Source organism: Anguilla anguilla, chromosome 2, assembly GCF_013347855.1.
Source record: "Anguilla anguilla isolate fAngAng1 chromosome 2, fAngAng1.pri, whole genome shotgun sequence".
Lineage (NCBI taxonomy): Eukaryota > Metazoa > Chordata > Actinopteri > Anguilliformes > Anguillidae > Anguilla > Anguilla anguilla.
This window is the reverse complement of record NC_049202.1, coordinates 10,250,331-10,272,383: the sequence shown is the minus strand read 5'-3', so window position 1 is coordinate 10,272,383 and position 22,053 is coordinate 10,250,331. Positions and strand designations below refer to the sequence as shown.

General features: G+C 37.9%; 1 protein-coding gene across 8 annotated transcripts in view; it reads left to right on the top strand.

Moving 5' to 3' along the window:
- The window catches only part of pax2a (paired box 2a), a 36,849-nt gene extending 32,403 nt beyond the window's left edge, over nucleotides 1-4,446 (top strand). For 7 of the 8 annotated variants that reach the window (XM_035407257.1, XM_035407254.1, XM_035407252.1 and 4 more), the window contains 2 exons: nucleotides 155-241; nucleotides 1,175-4,446. In XM_035407257.1, coding sequence (XP_035263148.1) covers nucleotides 155-241; nucleotides 1,175-1,251 — 164 coding nt within the window. In that variant the 3' untranslated portion in view covers nucleotides 1,252-4,446. The remainder of the gene's footprint in view (nucleotides 1-154; nucleotides 242-1,174) is intronic. The other variant, XM_035407258.1, reaches the window with a different exon arrangement.
- The last annotated feature ends 17,607 nt before the right edge of the window (nucleotides 4,447-22,053 follow it).

Here is a 22,053-nt window from a genome sequence, read left to right as displayed (position 1 = left end):
TTAGCATTAAGCATATTTAAGAACTACCTACCTCAGTCCATGGTTGATGATACTATTTTGGTATTATACTGAGCATTATTTGTGTTATTTTTGTCTGTATTTGTCTGTTATTTGTCTGTATTTATATTTGTCTGTCTTCTGCTTTTGTTTTCAGGGAGCGACTTTTCAGGGAACCCATACAGTCATCCGCAATACACAACATACAACGAAGCATGGCGATTCAGCAACCCGGCATTACTAAGTGAGTTTCACTCATCAGGAACAGAACCAGCATCACAAACAGTGTGTCAGTTACACGTCTGCATCCTTTATGTGTTCCCATTTACATTTCTTTTCTTCCTTCATACCTGAATATATTGTTTAAGATTACATTAATGTAATTTTATCGCATTCATTACATAAGATATACTGTTTATAGTTAAAACAATAATTTGTCCTGTAACCACTGAGAAAAACATGGTTTGTTGGAACATTAATTGACAGCATGTAGAACTAATGTGTTACATGTTGGGTGTTCTGAACATTGATTTTGTTTGCGGAAAATGTAAAATCAAAGAGATGCTGATTAAAATCTGGAGTTTTTAATGTTTCACCAATATGCTAGTAGGCTTAATCAATCAGACTTATAATGACTACTTTCAAGAACACAGTGTTCTAGCAAAAGCTGTTTGAGTAAACACAACACTGCCTCTAGTTCAGTGATAAAATTTTATGTACAAGGCATCGTAAAGGTACAAGCTTTAATAGTATATAGTATATAAATTATAATTTAAGGAGCTAAGTTAATATTTAAAATTGAAATGCACTTAATTATAATACTTTGTATTACAGATGGTAAAAATGGCCAAAGAAATTTCCCATTCTTTGCACTGTACACTCTCCTTTAAGCTGCTCTAACAGTGTATTCTTTCAATCTCATATATTTTAACTCCAGTCAGCACAAATGGGCCAACATTTTAGCATAAAGCCTTTGTCAAGGTTAAGTCGAGTTCTTAAATAATCTTTTTAAATTGCTGAAATGTGTCCCCTGTGTCAGTTGTTACCTTGCCCAGCTCCTGCCCAGTAGATCTGAAGCCCGACTAGTCGGTCTGCTCTGAATGTATATGAGGCAGGTCTCTCTGTGCTGTGCTTTATGTCATTTCAACCCGTACACTCTTCTCCTGTTAACTTTCAGGTTCCCCTTATTATTATAGTGCTGCATCCAGAGGCTCCGCCCCTCCCACTGCTGCCACTGCCTATGACCGCCACTAGTTACCACGGAAACCAAATCAAACTTCAGGACCATGGCTTCGGCCCCCATATTGTACCGGTGTGAGTGGCATTAAAGGTCAATGGGATGGTAGGTGGCTCCGAAATTTCCTGTCTCTTTCTCGCAAAAAAAAAAAATGAAGGATGGACAACAGAGGACACCCGACTGCTCCACACGAAATTCGGCCCGTCCAAACTCCCAGTTTCTTCAAGTCCCGTTCTTCAATCTGCAAGACTGTACAGTTCCAGAGACCGAGAGATTATATAAATATATATATTATAAAAAATAAAAAAAACAATTTTGAAGAAAACATGGCGTGAAGGAAGCTAAGTGAGAAGCGACAAGGGTTTTCTCTCCTATTTGTTTTTGTCTCTTCATGGATCGATACATTCCTTTATTTGACTGATGACACCTCCAAAAAGGACCCAGTCGTGAACACAGCAGCTCTCTCCCGAGTAGGTTCTACTGGACACACGGTTCCATCTTACTGTTCACTGGCTAACTGCAAGGACGGTACAATCAGATCCATGCTGAAGACTCTAGCATCAGCGAAGGCTCTGTGTTTTCTCTCCCTCAACCACCTCATTCAAAACCCTACACCCAACCGACAGAACACACAGCATGTACAAAGCTATTCTTTCTTGAAGAGGCTGTTTGATGCTATTTGAGTGGATGAGTTCCCTGTGATACACAATCAGATGTAAAAACATATGTGTGAAAAATGAAGAAGAAAAAAACCTTGACGCATCACGGTCTCCTAGCAACCTGAATTTAAATTAGTAAATATATTCTTAAATTAATTTTTTATCATTTTTTTTATTATCGTTATTTGTTATCATGACAGCCTTTATGAACATTTAGGATTGTTTGCTTTGTTTTTCGTTTGTTTCTGTTAACAAAAATTTTTAAACTCAGCAAATGATCACAGTCCATGCAATATCTTATCTTTGTTTGCTCTTGTTTTTGCACTATTATCTGAAAGTCTGACGTTCTAGGATGGCATCATGCAGAGTTCACTCTTGATAACTACCTGTTTATACAGCGGGGCAGTATGAACAACATTTATACTCCACAAATTTGTGCCCATTGTCAACTATAAAAATGTGTCAGATATTGTACCTAAAGAGGCTCCAATGCAAGTTTACATGTCACTGAATTTACTTTAAGTAATATTGTTTTCTGGGGCCCATGAATGCTTCTATTACGCAGTTTGTCATACATACCAACCTTTGCCCAGAGATTTACTGTACCCTTTTAGTTTAGCTATAATGATCTTATCATATTTGTCACACATACAGTACCACTTACAGTACATTTCGACAAGCTTACTAGCCATTGCAAAACAGTACAAAATGTTGACTCAATATTGTACCACTAAATGGTATGTTGAGGACAGAAACCAAGTTTGACTTTGAGAAACACGCATTGTGCGCGCATATCCTACACCTGACAAAAACTGGTCATCCTTAACACAGCTGTCAGTCACACAAAGAAAATTCCACGACAGGAAGTGAGAGGAACGCGACACGTGACTCAGACTAATGCCTTATAACTCCACTCTCAAAGGAAAAACTGTTCACGCAGCAGTTATGCTCTTCACAGAACACTTAGCTAAAGCTACGGCTAGATCCACAAGATCTTCCCTTAGATACGGTAGCTAACACAGTCCAGAAGGAATTGGGAAATAAAACCTTTGTTTTCAGATAAAGTTTTTTTCCCCCTCATACTGCTCTTAAAAATGTAAAGCGAATGTACTTTTCCCCATGTTTGCCAAAGACTTAGTTATTGTTAATATTTTATTTACAGTATGTGTATGCATTGTAAACGCAGTATTATAGCAAAAATAACTAGTCAACACTGAAAATGTATGTCAGAATTTTATGCAGAGGAAACAGATCATCATATGCATATTAAACTGTAAAACAGCAAAAATCCTAATCTTTACAATTATTTAATGTTTTGTTATTTGCAACAAAAATTGCTGCTTCATAGAATGATTTGTGTGTAATGTGAAGACACGTCCCTGTATATACTATAAGAACACTTACATGCTGACCATTGCAGTATCGTTCCTTATTTACTGGTCCCATTTGTAGATACAAAAAAAGATAAGGATTGTGTTTGTCCTGTTGTGTTCTACAAAGTCGAAGCATGGCACAAATGTTTTGGCCATGAACTCCTGGTTCATATGTTTTCAGGTGGTAGTTATCATCAGCTGTATGTTTGGTTGTTATTCTATTCCTTTATTTCATTTTTTGTTTTTCATAATGATGTTTTAAATCACTATGCAAATTGAGAAAAAAAGGCTTTCTTTTCCCATTTTCTTTTGCTGGGCTCTCTTATTGGACCAATACAAACATACAGTACACACCCTTCGGTTTTAAAAAGAAAAGGATGTTTCGGATGTCCCAGAATGATCATCTTCTGATTCTTGAGACTGTTTTCAGAACTGTTGTCTGATTGTGATTTTCATTCCACACCCATTGTGAAGTGTAACTATGTTTAAACTGAAGCGACGAGAAAGCCCAAAGCTTCCTTGGTCATGTTCAGCAAGAGCAACTTATTTTGTGACTATTAGATGTTATAGTAACAACATCACCCAACCTATGTAATTGTGGTCCGTTTGCATGCCTTTTCATACATGCACACCCTGTGGGATATTTAAAAAAATGTACAAAAAGGAGTAACATCCTGAAAAATTAAAAGTATACTTTTAAAACTAATACTTATAACAAGAGTGAACATTACATCTGAATCGGGTGACCCTATAAACTCCTGCAAACTTTTACAAAACGGCAAAAATGAAGAAGAAGAAGAAAAAAAGGACGTAATTGCTACACCAAGGACTGCGGCCACTCGCTCTGAGAGAAGAAATGTTTCACAACCACATTGCACTTGGGATCTAACTGCTAACCGCTACATTTCTTACCAAACTACTGGATCCTACGGTTTGGTACTAATGTGGTGCCACTCTTTAGCTGAGGAGCAGAAAAAGCTACTGTACGACTGCAGAGCAGACCGGAGGGCACGGGTCTCCCCCCCCAGTTGTAAAGACGATATTGAAAGAAAGTGTCACAGATCTTAACGAGGATTTTTAAAGGTCCACGACTAAAAGCCACACGGCTTCAATCATTGTTCCAGTTCTGTTCAAATTTTTTTGTGCACATGAGAAATAAATTTTTGTATGTCAACTCAGAGCCATGACTCCCTGTCAGTTGATACTACACTCTTCCCTCCAAAGTATATAACCGGGAATTGTAATCCTGTTTTGACCGCAGTCTGTGTGCGTGCCTGCCTGTTTGTGTGTATGTGTGTGTGTGTGTGTGTGCATGTGTACTTTGGTGCTATGCTAATGTAACAAAGTTGTCAAATCAGCACCATCCAAATTACATTACACAAGCAAACACTGTCTTTTGAGCCATCAGTAGGAACCTTGAAAGTCTTTCAAAGGAAAAAAATGACTTAATTGGGAGAATGTCCTCAGATGAAATCCAGTACCAGGGCACTGAATAAGAGAAGGTGAAAGTAATCTTGGGACTGCAGCCTTTCTTTATAGAAATAATTTTGTATGTGAGGTGGCTAAATGGCCAGCCACAGATAGTATCATTGTTATATGGCTACTCTACCAATACTTAAGCATTTGATTCTTTACATCAGTTATAGCAATTACTGATATCATCATGTGAGAATATTTCTGTATTTTGTTCAATATCATTTTAATAACAAGTCCGGCTTGTAACAACTGCAGCTCAGAGTAACTGGAATTGCATACATTAACAACTGCATTTTTGCCATCAAGAGTGCATATTTAAGTTAGATTAGCTGGCAAGCATGCATTTCTATTTTCATTAAACAGTGTTCCCCCCCCCCCCCCCCCCCCCCCCCCACTGATACTGAGAGGATATCCTGGGTTAGGAACTGTAGGGTTCAAAAAAGATTTATTTTCATTGCAAAAAGGTCCAGCAACATTCTGAGACTGTACCCCATGGCTACATTCACACCACACCCTTCAAACCAACGGGCATTGAGCACATTGCAGCTGAAAGATCCATGGCCAACGTTTCATTCTGAAGTACTCTAAAATGGGAGATGTATGTTTGGGAAAAATATTCATTGATATTCATTAAATAAACAGGTTTAAACCAATAAATCCATTGCCAATTTTGTTAACTGTCAACTTTGCCAGAAATTAAACACTAGCTTGTATATTATATTTGCTATGAGCTAACAATTTCCTGAAAAAGAAAGGCCACCAGCGTACCTTTGGCAGTATAGCCAGCTAGGCTAGGTCATTAGTCAACATCACACTCTTCATTAACTAACATGACAACTAACAGCTACTGCAGCTCACACAGCGTGTACAATAAACAATTAATATGGCAGCACAGCTTAGCAAACTTAGCTGGCTAGTAATCAATATAATCATAAACATAGCCAGCAAGTATGATCAATGGCAGGATGATTATAACATTCCACCTTCTAGCCAATGTTTATTGAGTTCCCGTGAGGATTTGGGAAACTTGGTAACTTAGAGTACCTTACATGTTTGGACCCATAGGCACAATGAGGGCTCCTTTGAAAGGTTGCAGTCCTGTTAAATTCATCCTATAACTTGATTGACTTAAACGGGTCGAGAGCATCGAGTGGTCAGATAGGCCGACCATGTTGTAAGTGGATGTGTGTCGGTTTGTGCTGAAAACGGTGCCTGACCTAGCAAACAGCATTTGCTTGAATATGAAAAGAGGCATTTTGGATTGCAAAAACATTTACATGGACAAAAGAACCATAACAATGTAAGTATAGTATATAACATATGGACATTTAAAACCTTTTTCTGAATGATTTATTTGATGATCCGAGGTGCTGTTCTGAAAACTGAAAGGGTATACAATCTTTCAGACAAAGATAAACTAGACTGCATAACTGAAGAAAGAATATTTAAAAAAGGTTTTATGATGTGGTTTAGGGTGTAATAAGTGATTGGGGTTGGGGAGCCTCCTTTGTTTTACTGCCATTTATTGTCCTGAGTGTTGATAAGGGATTGAGTGGCATTGTTGGCCACAAACGAGTATATTTTGGTCGCAACAGTTCTAATTTGGGACATGTTTGCAGCCTTTTCTTTTATAAATTGTGGATCTTTGCTTTATTCATTCTGTGGACAACGCTGCCCATACCACTAGGGGCAGGAGGGAAAGGGCTACTGAAAGTAAAATGGAGGAAAATCCAACATGAGGCCCCTCAAGGGTTTCAGAAGAATGGTCCATTTGAGTAGAGGATCGTAGCAGTGCGATCAAATGGGACCAGATTCTAAAATACTTTCATCCTAATCATTAGGCTCAATAAGTTTTAATTTATTCTACTTGATTAAAAAGTGTACCAATTGTCTAAAAGTAATCTATTGGTAGGTAATCCCTTAACTCTAAATTATGACTGTAATTTAGAGTTAAGGGATTGTGGCTCAGATAGTTTGGGTGTGGCTCAGTTCACTAGTGAAGTTCACAGTAAAGCGAAGGTCTCATAACAGGTTACCATGACAACACTCTCTGACGATACAACCCTCAGATTCAAAAATAACGACATTGCCTTTGGCTATGGGTGATTTTGCCGTTAGCTGACTGGTAACGTGTTTGTCTGTGCAACAAATGGATGAGTGAGAAGCCCGGGTTCAAATCCCACCTCAGACTCAGGCAATTCAATGTGGTTAAAGTAGTGCATTAATTGAAGGGCATTTTTATACACTTTGGTTTCACAATGTAGAAATTACAGTACTTTTATACATAGCACCACCACCCCCTTTCAGGGCAACACAATGTTTGGGATGTATTACTGTTATGTAAATGAAAGTAGTCATGTTTAGTACATTGTCACATATATTCTGCATGCAACGACTATTGCATGCAAAAGATGCAATGTCTGTGACCCATAGACCTCACCATCACCAGGTGTTGAGTACACTACAAGGCCAAAAGTATGTGGACACCAGACATCCAACATCTCATCCATGGGCATTTATATGGAGTTGGTCCACCCTTTGCTGTTATGACACAACATCCTGCCCATGTTAGTTTTGAAGTAAAGGGTAAAGGTGTCACAAAAACTTTACTTCAACAAAACAAGAAAAAATTATCTTTAACACTTAGAAAAGACATTTCAGACAATTTGGCCCAAGGATCACAAAGAAATCACACCTCTCAAAATTGCCTTTCATAGCTGCTATCCATTATAAATTGCTGCTATGCTTAATTTTCTCATTTTATTGAGCATACAATATAGCTCATTACCTGTGTTGTTTATTTATACTGCCTTTTTTTGCAGCTCATCTTTATCAATGGTGCTAATAATCTTGGATGGCACTACGTATATGTACACATAAATACACTCATTGGCCACTTAATTAGGAACACATGCACGTTAACACAAATAGCCTGCTCCTCCAAACAGTGAATCATGCCTGCAACTCAGTATATAAAACATGCAGACATGATGAAGAGGGGTTTTTTTGTTCAACTAAACATTAGCGCGGGCAAGATGCGTACTCTAAGTGACTATGACCATGGTAAGATTGTTAGTGCCAGACATGGTGGTTCCAGCATCTCAGAAACAGCTGCCCTCCACAGAATTTGGCACATATTAGGCCACTTAATACCAACTGAGCATCATTTGAATGCCACAGCATACCTAAGCATGCTTGCCGACCATGTGCATCCCACAGCCTATGGGCACAGGATAATGTGGCATGTCACAAAACACGCATCATAAAAAGTGGCCACTGAATGTACATTCTCTTCTATATTATTCATTTATTTATTTTACTGACTTATAACGTTGTATTGGAAGATGTATAGCCCACCAAGTAATATCAGTCATCCATCTCAGACTGAGAGTAATGTACAATCTTTCAAACTGCATCCTTGTATTGTGTAAACATCTCAGCTGAACTGTCTTAAAAAATACCGTGCATTTATAATATACATGTGCATTACATTCTGCATTGTGCATTACAGAACAAGTCATTTTTCAAATCACCAATTTCATCCATCTCTCTCAAATGAAGTGCATTTCAAATGGGAAGTGTAGGCTCTAAGCCTATTAGACTCTTCATTAGCATGTAGCATATATTCTCATTTCCATTCAATATACAAGCAACAACCAAAAAGTAACCAGCTGCTTGCCATTATTGAATGCTTTCCATAATACATTTTTTCTCTTTGAGAAAGGTTTGCCATATATTTATTCTAGGAATACACCATGGTGATGCTGCACCTTGAAAGGAAATTTCCTGTAAAATATGATCGGTTCTCATGTTTCAGACAGACAAGTTAATAGTAAATGTAAAAATTCATCAAGTACTGTTTTTATTCTTTTTTCCCCAAAATCTAAAAGGGTAGGTAGTACACATTCCCTTCTGTCACTGAATAGAAGTACCATCGTTTCAGAAAATGGGAAGTCTGGTGATGCTTTGGGTTAAAAACCCGACTTCCTGGCATGCTATTGGCTGTCAGGGTCCCTCTCCTTCCCCAAGAAGATTCTCTTCGATTGTAATTCAATTTCTCTGCCTATTGTTTATTTCATGGCTCCCCTGTGAAGCATCAAAAGCTGATGTTCTGTCAGCCTCTAACTGTCGTATATGTTTGTCATTCAGCCCTTGTTAAAATAAAAAAAAACCCTGCCTCCGTTCTTTCCCCAGCTGAGAATTCCCAGTAGTAAAATTATTCCATTTAGATGGAAACTTTTTTTTGTCACTCCCCTGTCTAAATTGGCATATCTGGCTCTCTTGCAGAAACCAATAAACTGTGAACCTGGCTGCATCTGTCAATCAAGCTCATCTTTACTTGAGCTTGCCAGATGACAACAACAACAAAAAAAAAAAATTCTACCAGAGATTGGATCAGCTGATTGGCTCTCATCAGCAAGGCATTACAAAAAGCACCTGTCATTCTCTCGGCTCCTCAAACTGTGATGGGCCCCATCCACAGTGCATAGCACTGCAAGAGAAGCTATATAAAATAAAAACTCACTGCAGTCTTTATTCTTAAATAGAATAAGTATTATTTGAGGGTTTTAGTATTGCTTTTAATGCACAGCTTTCATTCAATACACTGAGAACAGCTGTTTTTGAACGGATCTAACTGATAGAACAGGAGACGATAGTTATGTTCTTCATTGAAAAAAAAAAGGTTTTATCCTAATTATTTTGTATTATTTGAAAATAATAACATTTCTCTCATCATTAAGCTGCATATAGAAAAGGGCATACAGAAAACAAAAAATATCATTGTGATATTTTCTATATGAGACTTTATATTTTCTATATAAAGCTGAGAGTAGAGACTCTTACAATTACTCCGTCAATTAAGCCTTTTATGACCCTAAATTATTGCAACGTTTTTTAGTTATGTATAAATATTTTATAACGCTATTCTTTTGGAGATGAAGGCAATATTATTTAAATGACCTTGAGTCATTCAAATTTTCCTAATCATAAATTTCATGACATTCTCCTACATTTGGTGCATTTTTTGTGTGTAAGTTTTAATGGCATAAGCTGTTGCACAGAGCATAGATCATTTTTCTAATCTATCAAAAATTCCTTTTTTACTGATCTTCAAATGAATGTGCATCAGATTTTTATGAAAGTATTTCAATGTATTGATTTTTAGAGTATTGAGTATTTTAGAGGATTGTTCAATATGCAATACATATGCAACAACTGTTCTGTACTTTTAAGTTATGAAACATACTATGACATATTCATTATATTAAATATTTATTTTCTAAAGGCCAAGGCAGCCATCCCACTTCCTCAAGCAAGACAAGCACCCAGGTGGAATTCATCATGTGTTCTGTCCCTTGCTTGTATCTTTTAGTTAAAGCAACAGATACTCGCTTTTGTTCATGTCATGTGTCACACCTTACAGCCTGTCAAAGTGGTCATCATTACCATGATGGATTTTTGCGCCCATTTAAACGAATACATAATTGAAATCAGTTACAACGAGATAAAGGGAGCGAATCGAGGGATCGTTCATGACACTCGTCAGTTTACATTCAAAATTATTATTCTACATTTATACTCCAGATTTAATGACAGCTTTGCCACCATCATTTTCTGGAAGAAAATGAGATGTTATGTCTAATGAGTTATTGAAGCATAAACATAACTACCAAAAAAAACTGGCTGTGGTCATCAGGATTTTTATTGGTTTAGTGGTTTTCAAAGCTGATTGACTTAACCCTTTGAACAGTAGGTTTTTCTATAATGTTTTTTCAACATTCTAAGTCAGTGTTCTAGAATTCCATTGCTTTCAATTACCAGTAGTGATTGTTACATCAGCATTGCAAATTCTAATCACATATTTGTGATCTTACATCTTAAAGAATTAAAGCCAACTGTATGTGGTATATTTTCTGAAATTCTGAAGTCCATAAACTGTACAGGTTTAACTAACTTACATTTCTGCAATCTTTTATCTTTGGATAAAAGCGCTATATAAATGCAGTCCATTTACCATTTACCATTCATACATAGCTACTTCATCAAGAAAAAACAAAAAAAAAAAGTAGTTATTCCTTGTTTACCTTCTTTAACTCTTCAGCGGAATCATGTTACCGAAGTAATCATTTCTGTAAATATCAGAACACGAAGCCGAATCAGCTTGACAGGAAAACCATTTAGTTGCAAAACGGAGTTATTGCTCGCCGTGGCGAGATTCTGCGAAAACTGACTGGAAGTGGACATGTTCTCTCAAGCTCAACCAAAACTCCGAGAGCCTTTGTCTCTCGCCCTGCCTCAGAAACAAAAATGCCACTTGAGTAGTGCCAGTCGTAAGAAGCTAGCTGTCAGGATTGCGTCCTCTTGTTCTCCCCATCATCCTGCTGTTATGTCTGATGCTCATAAGGGGAAAGAGTATCTCCATCCTGTCTATTAGCAACATCTCATTAGAGGAGTTTTAATTATGAAATTCGTAACGCAAATGCAGGCTGTTTGCCTTGGGTTGATGTAGCCTACCCATTGATGCTGTACATACAGAGGAAATCCCAAAAAAAAGAATAAACCTGGAAACCACTTTTTTTATTCCACGCTGAACAAAATGTGAAATTGTAAATTACATATTCATTTTTTAAATTAGGCCGAAAGGCCTTATTTAGTTTCTTTTGATGATCTCTAACTCGCTTATGGAAATTTCTGCTGCATGCTTGGTAAACTTACCATACATGCACATGCACTAATCAGATCATTTTTTACATATTAATATATTAACATTTTCATCGCAAAGTACAATTTTATATACACATACAAAGAGCCTGTTTTACTGTCTTACCCAGCCTTTCTGTATTTGTAAATTAGTATCTTTAAACATACAAAAATTATGATATTATAAGTTGTGGTTTTACGATACGCATATGACACAAATATAATGTCAGTGTTCTTTCGGTGCTTTAGCGATCAGTAAGGTCCTGTTAAAATAACATCATGGCTGTGTTATCGGTATGTTAAATTTCTAATAAATCTTTAGGGTATAATTTGCCGTGACTTCCTGGAGACAGAAAATCCTGCTAAATTGTATTGCATGTCTTTATATCAGAATGCCAATCTTTGGTTGACATTAAGAAATGGGAAATATAATATCTGCTGCTTTATGTGCTGTGTCTAATTGGATATGGCAATATATAATACGAATATCTCGTATCCATCAATTTCTACATTCGTCCCTGTTTGTATCGTCGCTGTCAGTGGGGCTGCCCTGCTTGTTATGAAGACTGAACAGTAATTATGAGGTAATTTTTGACTCTTGCTGTGTGAGGCCATCCAGAAGACAGTTACAGAAGTTTGGAGGAGGTTCCTAATGAGTGAACATTGATTGATTGAACATAATAAAAGCTCTGCTTGAGCGAGGGAGGCTTCTGCCGGAATGGCGGCACGGTTTCTCCCGAAACAGAGCAAATGATCGTTTATTAGTCCTGCCCTCACAGGTGACTGCCAGACCCAGCCAAAGCAGCTCGACTGCGTGGCTCGTCAACGCCAAATCAAGCCAATTCCAGCCTCGGCCAAAACTCATTTTCTTCCGGCCAGTAAATAATTACCTCTAATGGCTATTGTGTGATACATGATGCAATTAAACTCTAATGTAATGCGCCTCACTGTGTGATTGTGTCACACACCGGAGAAGTCCACAGTGGCTAAAAAGAGAGGAGCTGACCTGACTGCCCAATGGAGTAGAGATCTTTTAAAGCAGACAAAGAGCCCTGTCTAATCAGTCCAATCTGTCAGAGGGGTTTGTTTGTTTGCAACCCAGGGAACCCTGAAAATTCTGAATAAATCCCCTTTCCCACTTTGACAGAGGCTCATCCTTCCTCTTAAGGGCCTAAACTGGAAAATGGAGTGGATGAAAAAAAGGCAGAATCATCAGCCCCCATCCTCTTTCCTAACCCCCCACCTCCCCCCTTTTCTCCAGCGCACCCCCCTCCCAACACCCAGTCACTGTCAGGCCAAACACATGATGAATTGCCCTGTCAACAGAATTCATTCAGGGACCAATTAATTCAGCAGAAATGAACTAGAGCCATCAGTCGCTGAAAAACTCAGTGCAAAGAGAGCAAAGTAGCTCTCTTTGGAAGAAAGAGAGAGCAAGAGAGAGCGAGCGAGAGAGAGGGAGAGAGAGCAAGAGGGGGGAGAGAAAGAGAGAGAGTGTGAGAGAGAGAGAGTGAGAGGGGGGAGAGAGAAAGAGAGAGAGCAAGAGAGAGAGAGAGAGAGCGTGCAGTAGAAGTTAGCCTGACAGGAATTGGTCATTTAATGCTTTAGCGCACTGGAGACAGCCCTGTCATACAGGAAGGCATGGCAGGGTTCCCCTGGTACTTTATTTATTAATTATCCAGAGCAGCGAGGGGCGTTTAACTGTCTCACTCCGGGCCTGTCAACTCGACTTCTTGTCATTCCTCTCCATAAACAGATCCTTTAACACTGTGCAGAGGTTAATAGAATAAAATCCACCCACCTTTTGAAAAATATTCATTTTTTTACAGGGAATAATTCGTGTGTGGTTCCCCGCATCTGTTTAAGTGTCACCAAAGGGGTTCTGAGAAGGCTTACCGCGAACTCTGTGTGACCTTAAAACTCACGGAACAATACAGTGACTAAAACAATTCATTATAAAGATAAAATTTAATTAAAACCTAAATAATTACCAAAGAGGCAATGCCAATTCATTGGGATAAATGTGTGCTGACTTGTGTGTACCCTTCACCCTACATCCATTAAATAATATTCATTTGTTTATTCATATTCGTAGACCTTCCATAATTTCGGAATAAGGTTTCTTTAAACATAGGACGTTCAGTCAAATGACGTAACCTGGATGTCAAAAGTCAGAGGTTGTATCTCATGGATTTTGCATACATATGTATGTATGCATGTATGTATGAATGTATCTATGTATGCATGTATGTATGTATGTATGGTTTCCCCTCATCCCCAAAATTTTTTACATCTTAATTTAGCAGGTTCGGCCAACTGCAGAAGTTTAATTCACTTATATGTAAAAACAGTGCAGAGTTTCTATTATTAATGCTTTTTAAAATAAAATTCAAGTCGTAGGCCAATGAATAATCTGGCAGTGAAGTGCAAACAGCTCATTTTTCAACTTCATGATAAAAATACATAAAAACGCAACAAAAAAAGTGCAAGAAAATTAGTCACCAGACTCCAGAACTGCAATAGAATGCAAGGCAGGTGGAGAGCTGCCATGTAGGCACCAATGTTGGTGAAGGAACTTCATGTTCTATCTGAGGATAAAAAATTAGCCAAATCTCAGTTTTACAGCTAACCTTCCCCTGCTCAGGAGTGGTATGTGCAAAAAGGTTTTAATATTTATTAACTGAGTAGCTATATCAAAGTAAATAACATTCTCCCTTCAGATACAAAACTCCACTGAAATATACAGCAACGTGCAAGCTACATGACGGACTGGTTTAAGTTAATTCACTAGCACAGTCCTGTCTTACACAAATCAAATGGATTAAATTCAAAGAGCTTTACAGGCACGACAAATCAACATTCATATTCGCCAAACCATTTAACAGTTATAAAGCGCACGCACTCTCTCTCTCCCACACCAATCAGTTCCTATGAGACCATTGAAAAATTCACAGAATGATGCTAGCATGCCTGGGCTCCGGTGTTCAATGCTGTACCAGAGAAAAGGCTCCGTGTGGAGTGAGATTTTAAAAAACGTTCCCAAAAATCACACACTTCGCTTCTGATAAAAATTGGTTGCAATTCCTCATAGATGCATTACTTGGTGAACTGCATATATTTTTTATTTCACAAACATCTGACTCATACATCTGCAGGATGAACCTGAAAAAAAATGTACATGCAAAAAAATTGAGGCCTACATGCAAATTGGGCCAACATTTTGCCTGTCCTTTTCTGTCCCTGAGCACTGAACTAACTATGAGCACTAAAATTATAATCAAGGCTTTAAAAATGTCTTGGAATAAACAGCATGGGGCTGGGGGCTGTCCCACACACAAGCTCATGATATGAACACATATGCTGGGAATTATCATCCAACTCGATTCCAAATTCTATTTATACTTAAAAAAATATATTCCAAACAGCCCATTTCTGTTACACAAATGTATTTGGTAAGACTTTTAAAAAATTCCTCTGTAGTTCTACCCGTAGGTACAAAATAGCAGCACGGCAAAATTATTAAATTAAAGAAGGAAGGGCATTGTCTCCAAAAACTAATTAGTGTGTGATTTTGGACTGGAGAGTAATTATGATGTCCATATGGTCAATGCAAAGCTATTTAGGACGAAATACTATCAGCCTGCAGTTTCAGTGGCTCTGCCAAAAGTTTGATCTTTTCCTTTGTGTTGGTGTTGATCAGGGGGTGAATTATTAATGGGGCCTTTCTTCGGCTGAGGACGGATCCCGCTGTAAGAGGAGGATGGGGGCAGCTGCCATGCAGCCTCTTTTTGGCAGTCTGTCCCGTCTAGGATCAGGAAATGAAATTCAAGGCTCCCTTTCCACTTTGATGGGCACATTTTAAAGGTTGAACTATTCCATCTTAACGGGCCGCTTTAATAGCGTTTTAATAATGTTACTAATCATGCACGGTACAGCAACCGCCGCAGTTCGTCCCTGCCTATGTTTCCATTACGCTAACTGCTTATAAAAAGCACCAAAAGGCACGGGCATTCAGCATGTTGACGTTGTCAAAGAGTGTAGCTCCCAGGAGTTAAATGCAAACTACACCACTGAGCTTGTCACATTGTTTTCCCATATCGACTATCCTGAGTGAACTCAAGTATCTACGATGGAAAAATAGCCCTGTTCTTTTTTTAAAAATCCACTTGAGTCCAACAACATTTTTCAAAAAATATAACTTGTAGGTACAATTATTTAAAAATGCACTACAGGGAATGTAGCTGTTTTATTAGGTCAGTTGCATTCAGAAATGTGTTTGGGAACAAAAGGGATCAACTTGGGAGATTATTTCACTTGTGGCACAGTGAAATACTGTTAGCAGACAATATTCAAATTAGATCAACATTGCAATTATAATTATGTTTCTAATTAGCCTAAATACTTCTATTTGTATGATTTCCCATTTTCAGTATTAAGACTTTTGGCATTCTGCACTTCACCGGTGAAAAAAGACAACCAAAATTAATTAGGGCCTGAATACACTACAGCTCTCAGTTTCTTTACAGTTAAGTTTTTTTTTATTAACTCCTCATAAAACTTTTAAGTAAGCTGCACCAGCAAAACCAACATCTTGCAGTCTATATAGGCTACTTTCCTTTTATTAGAAAGGCTTTAAAGTCCATCGTAAATTAACATTGAGATGCTAGCCGATATGGAGGGCCGTGGGTAGTCATCAGTGTTTTATTATTTTTAGCTCACAAAGAATCAATGTTCATTTTACCTTTATTTAACCAGGAAGGTCAACTGAGAATACATTCTCATTTAGTGATGAACCAGTGAATACAAAGGAATGTGTATCCAATCAATTTTAACAGGCTGCAAACCGCCAAGATGCCCACAGACGTCTTGGCAGTGTAGCAGATCTGTCCTCAATTGTGGTCCCTTGTTGACAGCCACCTTTACATGTCCTGGCAATTTGCAGCTCCAAAAGACCAGATGGGGCAGACCACCTCAAAATGACCAATCAAAGAGCAGAATAGACTTGGACTTGAACTGAAATTTGTTTAACCATTTACAAGGTGAGGAAAATATGTGATATGCGCCAATATGTGCCAATCTGTCAGGAAGGTATGTTAATATTTCCACACTGTTCTCTCTGGTGAAAAACAACCAGACGTGGAGGATTGCAGTCTCACGTCTACTGACGGCAATTAAGCTAAAGAAAACTTTATTAAATATTTTTATGTTGTTTGATCATTAGGTGAAGAGGATGATAAGGGAGCAAGAAAGTTTCACAGATTTGACCAAAAAACAAAGGTAAAGAGTCATATTCTTTGTTCTATGGGGTCACCACATTGTTAAGGCACAAGAGGCCATAGTATGTTGTGAACATTGGCATGGTTACATGATGTAAAACTTCAAACGTTAAAAAGGGTGTCTGCTACATTTGTGTAGCGCAAATGGTGAATTCATTGCTCATAACCATGGTACAAAGTATATAAAACTTAGCTAGGCACCAGAATAGCATCATAACATTCATTCATAAGTGCTTGAAGTGCTTGAAAGTGGGGGTAAAGGTGCAGGTACTCACTGTATGGTATCCCAATGTCTCTCTCCTTCCACCTTTATATGATCTTCAGGCACCTAAATATATATATATATATGACAAAGTCTAGTTTAAGTTAAATTACAATGACCACATTCATAACTTTGAAGCTAGCGCACATATCGTGTTTTAGTAATGGCAAAGTTAACCTCATTTCGTCTAGTTCAATGCATTATAACGGCATGATATTGATATTATTTGTAAATAATGTGTCGCTCAAAGTATAGCTACAAATCCTTTACAAAGGAGAACATGTTTTCAAAGAAACTTTAGTTTACTAACGTTAGACGATCTGCCAGAAGACGTCAATCCACGGGATTAAACCGGTGTAACCGTGTGGCGCTGCATTTATATTTATGGGCTCGTGCTTCTTTCGTGCACATTCGCGAGCTGATGTAGCCTGCAGCAAAATCGCCTCGGTCTATTCTTTTCAACAGACTGAGAATGTAGCCTACAACTTTGCGGGTCCTTGAATTCACGCAAATGAATGCTATCCATTGCAACGATGAAAAAAAAACTCTAAAATGTGTCTTATATTGCTACCTTGTGTCTGTACTTAACAACAGCTCTGCTCTGTTGAGAGATACTTTGATAAAACCGTCTCTGTTGCAGTCAACTCTGACCTGACATATGTGTTGCCGTAGCATCTCCGCTACGATCTGCTTGTGTAACGTAAAGAAATAGTTTACTTAAATTCTCCTCTCACTACCTTAGGTAAGCAACGTGGTACACGTAATTTACAGAAAAATCCGTGTAATCTGGGCTTTCTGACCATAGACATATATTTATCTGTTTCTGACTATGCCGGTTACTTCTACAGCATTTCTCTTTTCAGCCATACACCAGTTTAGATACGGGCAAGCGAGCATGTGACTGTCTGGGAGAAAATTTGCAATGCCTCATAGGAATTGGAGTGTAGGGTACATAGCAATTGTATTGTATGCAGAAAGCTATCGCGGCTGTAGGCCTACGTTAGTTTCTAGATTCTGATAACTTACCTATCGCTTTGTTGAGGTCCTAGTTTAAAGTTTTGCCTACCTTCTTATGTAAACAGTGAACGATTAGTCAGCGGTATGCTACAATATTGGCAATTATCTGCTTTTACTACTCTGAGATCGCAGGTTCGATTCTCTGGTATTGTAGTGTTGATGTACCCTTTTATCATTTAAGGTTTATCCTGAATTGCTTCAGTGTGTCCAGCTGAATTAATAGGTTATGCAAAATATAAACGGTTTGCTATTGTTTTGATGCAAAGCATACTGGACTGATGAGTAATAACGCCTAGTTAGCCAACTTAATGGTTATATTTAAGCATATTTTTTCAATAAAATAAGAAGGAAGTACAGGCCTAGAATTTGTTGATAAAGTAGGCTATTTCTCATTCATGGAAGTTTACAGTACTAAGGATCCAACTAATTAATATGCATTGTATATTAGTACAACTAGAGCTTTGTTTTATTGCTTGACCAATGTGACAATAATCTTGCCATCAATGAATTAATGTTCAACTCTTGAATTGATCCTTATAATCACAGAAGGTTAATGTTTTTTTACTTCTTGATGTGATTATTCTGAAAGGCCTTCCCCCAGGAATTAAGGTGTATCTATATCTTATGTAAATTGTGAGCTGTGCACTATTCCTAAACATGTCCAGATGTGTTGTAATGTATTGACACATCTGGATATGCTTAGGAGTACAGCATGCAATCTAAGAGGCATTCTTCCATTGGAATAAAAATGAATCATAATATGCAGTAAGAGGTATTATTGTTTTATTTAATAAGGTAACTGTGTATTATATTCTCAGTTATAGAATGAATTACTTTATATTGTCCACCTTGAAGTGAAAATGTGTCCCCAACAATTTGTTTAGCTTAATTTTGCTGTGTTAAATTATTAATATGATTAGCTAAACCATCTAACACAATTTTAGACAATATACAAGAGGGATAATGTAAGATAACAAAATTAGATAACAAAATTATCTTTCAACAATAGTTACAGTGTAGAATAAGGTAGATGTTGTGATTATGGTTAACCTGCTGGAAATTAGACACACACAACCTAACTGGCAAATAAATCATTGGCTCTATTGCTCCAAGGTGTGCCATGGTCAAGTAGTTGCATAGCATAGCAGCTATACAGTGTCACGGGGTAACAAAGGGGAAAGTAATCATAAGTATGGATTTGTATTAATTATTCATTTTAATGTGTATTGCACATGACAAAGGACTCTGAGCCACCTGTAGAGGTGGACAGAGAAACAGAGGCACAGGTAGCTGGACAGGAAACAAAAATAAGGCTTTATTGCCATAGGCAGTTGTTGTCTTAGGCTTTATTGCTATGTGACAACAATAGTCAATGGGGCCTCATTGTACTCGATCTCAGAGTGTTTTGGAAATCATTAAACACAGGTGGACAGAACTGGAGTGTCCTTTGTGTTCTCTTCCTCAGATCTTCTCTTGCCCCTGGAACCAGATGGTCAGGAGCGGACAGGGGGGCTCGGCGCGGCACAAAGGGGAGTCATAATCCTCTGGGCATCCTGCAGCAAAGAGAAGGAAAGGTGAGAGGGGAGAAAGCTCTGGTATGAGGCACAAGTGTCTGAGGCCACCGTCTGAGCGCGTGGCTGCTTCCCTTGATGCAGCCAGCCCCCGCGGAAATCGCTGGTGGTTTCCCAGCATTGAAGGAGAGAACGGGTCGCATCTGAACAGACGTCGCAGCACTAGGCTCTGCTTCTCCTCCGTCTCCCTCTTCAGCAAGCCTCAGCATACCGTTAGGCTGGAGTCATAACCCCTTTTTTTTGTTTTACTGTTGACAAATTGACTACTAGGTATAATGAAATAGCCATATTTTAAATGTATTACCGAAAAATTAGAATTATGTGTAAGACATAGCATTCCGATATCTGCAAACATTATGCATTTTATTTATTTTTTTGCCAGAGGGATTCCAGCAAATTGCTTGTAATTACTTCCTGGGGGTTTAACACACTAAAGGTCAGTCCTGTTTCAAAAACAATGAATAGCAGCAAAGGATATGCGTCAAGACACAGGAACAGATTTATTGATTGGAATAGTATGAATACATTTTTTGGTTACAATACAGAGGTGGTCGCTTCTTTTGACTGGATGTAATTATAAGATCACATTTATCAAGCTAATGTTGGCTGCATAATACTAGTTAAGGAGCTATTAACTAATACTTGTTAACTGAACGTCCTTACTGTAATAACTCTACAGTATCTTTCAATGTAAAATGTCAGGCACACTATGTATCAGTAAGCCAGCAAGCTGTAGTTAGCCTCCAAGCTAGCATCCCATTTCAGACCATAGCAAACCGTAAGAACCCAAACTGAACTGCATAAAGAACAATTTGTTTCCGTCAGTGAGTTGAAATGTATGATACAGCTTTCAATAGTAGGCTGTCCTCTCATCACACCTGAACACCCCTGACCTTAAATTTTCCCTTCAGCTCACCTGCACTCGGTTCTTAATCCATAGCGAGCACCATATCTGCTCTATAACAGGTAGAACCCTGTATTTTTATCCTGTCTTTATTGTGTTACTGTATGCCATAGTTTTTTACTTAGATTTTTATTTTACTCTTTACTTTTTTATTCCGAGTGGCAAATTTCAAAGCGGAGGCCTGTCCCATCACGACAGCATCCTCTGTTGATTGAGAAGGGTGCACACTAGCTGTGCCTTTTTCCTGTTAAAAGTAGAACCTTTGTACAGTATGTCTAAGTTCAGTCATTATTGCTGGCCACCTCTGTCAACTGGCTAATCGAGCAGGGTTTGATCAGGTGAAAAGGTTGTGAGATAGTAGCTTTCTACCAAGGTTACATAATAACAACCCATACATTCACAATGCATAAACATTGCATTACAAATTTGTTTGTTTTGTTTTGTATTGTTTTTTTCAACTTCTCTGGCAAATATTTGAGTATAATTAAATGCACAATTTAGAGCCTCACTAGTTAAACAGCAAGCTGTGTAAAAAGATATGTAGGCATTGGCTAGCAAGCATTGTTAGTCATTGAGGTAATATATTAAATAAATAACATTTTTTAAATGTTATTTATTTCATATATGTAATATTATGAAGATGCATCAGTAAATAAGAGCATGATTTGTTTAGCTATCAGCATCATTTTACTTGATGGAGGCTCGTAAATAAGTTAACTACATTATGTTTTAAAGTGTAACATATTTAAAGCATAACATGAAACAAGAACATAATGTTCTTCTTGGCTATTTTCTTTTGTTCATGGCTATCAGTTTTTAACTAGTAAGACTCCAGTCAGCATCATGTGCTAGTAAAAACCAGCGTATTAGAAAGACTGTCATTTTAGGTAATATGTTTACAGTGCTTTTCCAGATATTGCATAAGGATTCCTCAGTGCTATCACACCAGACATATTAAGCCTAAAATATTTAAATTAATTGACTGCTGAGTCAAACTAGCACTAAAAAATTCATCTGTGCTTGTTTTGCTGGTGTAGTACCGCAGATTCAAAGTTATCACCTGATCATTGGACTGGTGTAGCATTCATGCAATTCTAGACAGTGGAGTGTCTTGTATTTAATTAGTGAGTATGCCGTTCTACCCTTCCAGACCCTTAAATATGCATAGTATCATTGTTGCAATGTAGCATGTTGGAATATCCTACGTATGTATCATTTTACTTAACTTAGAAATGGTATAATTCTAACCAAATTATTTGAAGAAACAGAAACTTTGAATACCCTTGATACCTGGTGTACTGGGAGACCTTGTTACATAAGGCTATGGACAGGGAGGAATGGTCAGTTGAGCAACTTCGCTGTGAGAGACCAAATGATGAGTGATAGCCTGTGTTCTAGCTATTCTAGCTTTAACTGGACCTTTAAGTGCACCTGACCTCAAGCTGGGCACTCCTCTTTTCCTCTGTTAGATTGCACTCATGAGAGATTCCCAGTCCTCACTGTTTGCTTTGCGCAAAATGGCTGTGATAGGTACCTGTGGAATACAGTCCAAAGTGAACCCAAGTAACAAAATATTTTT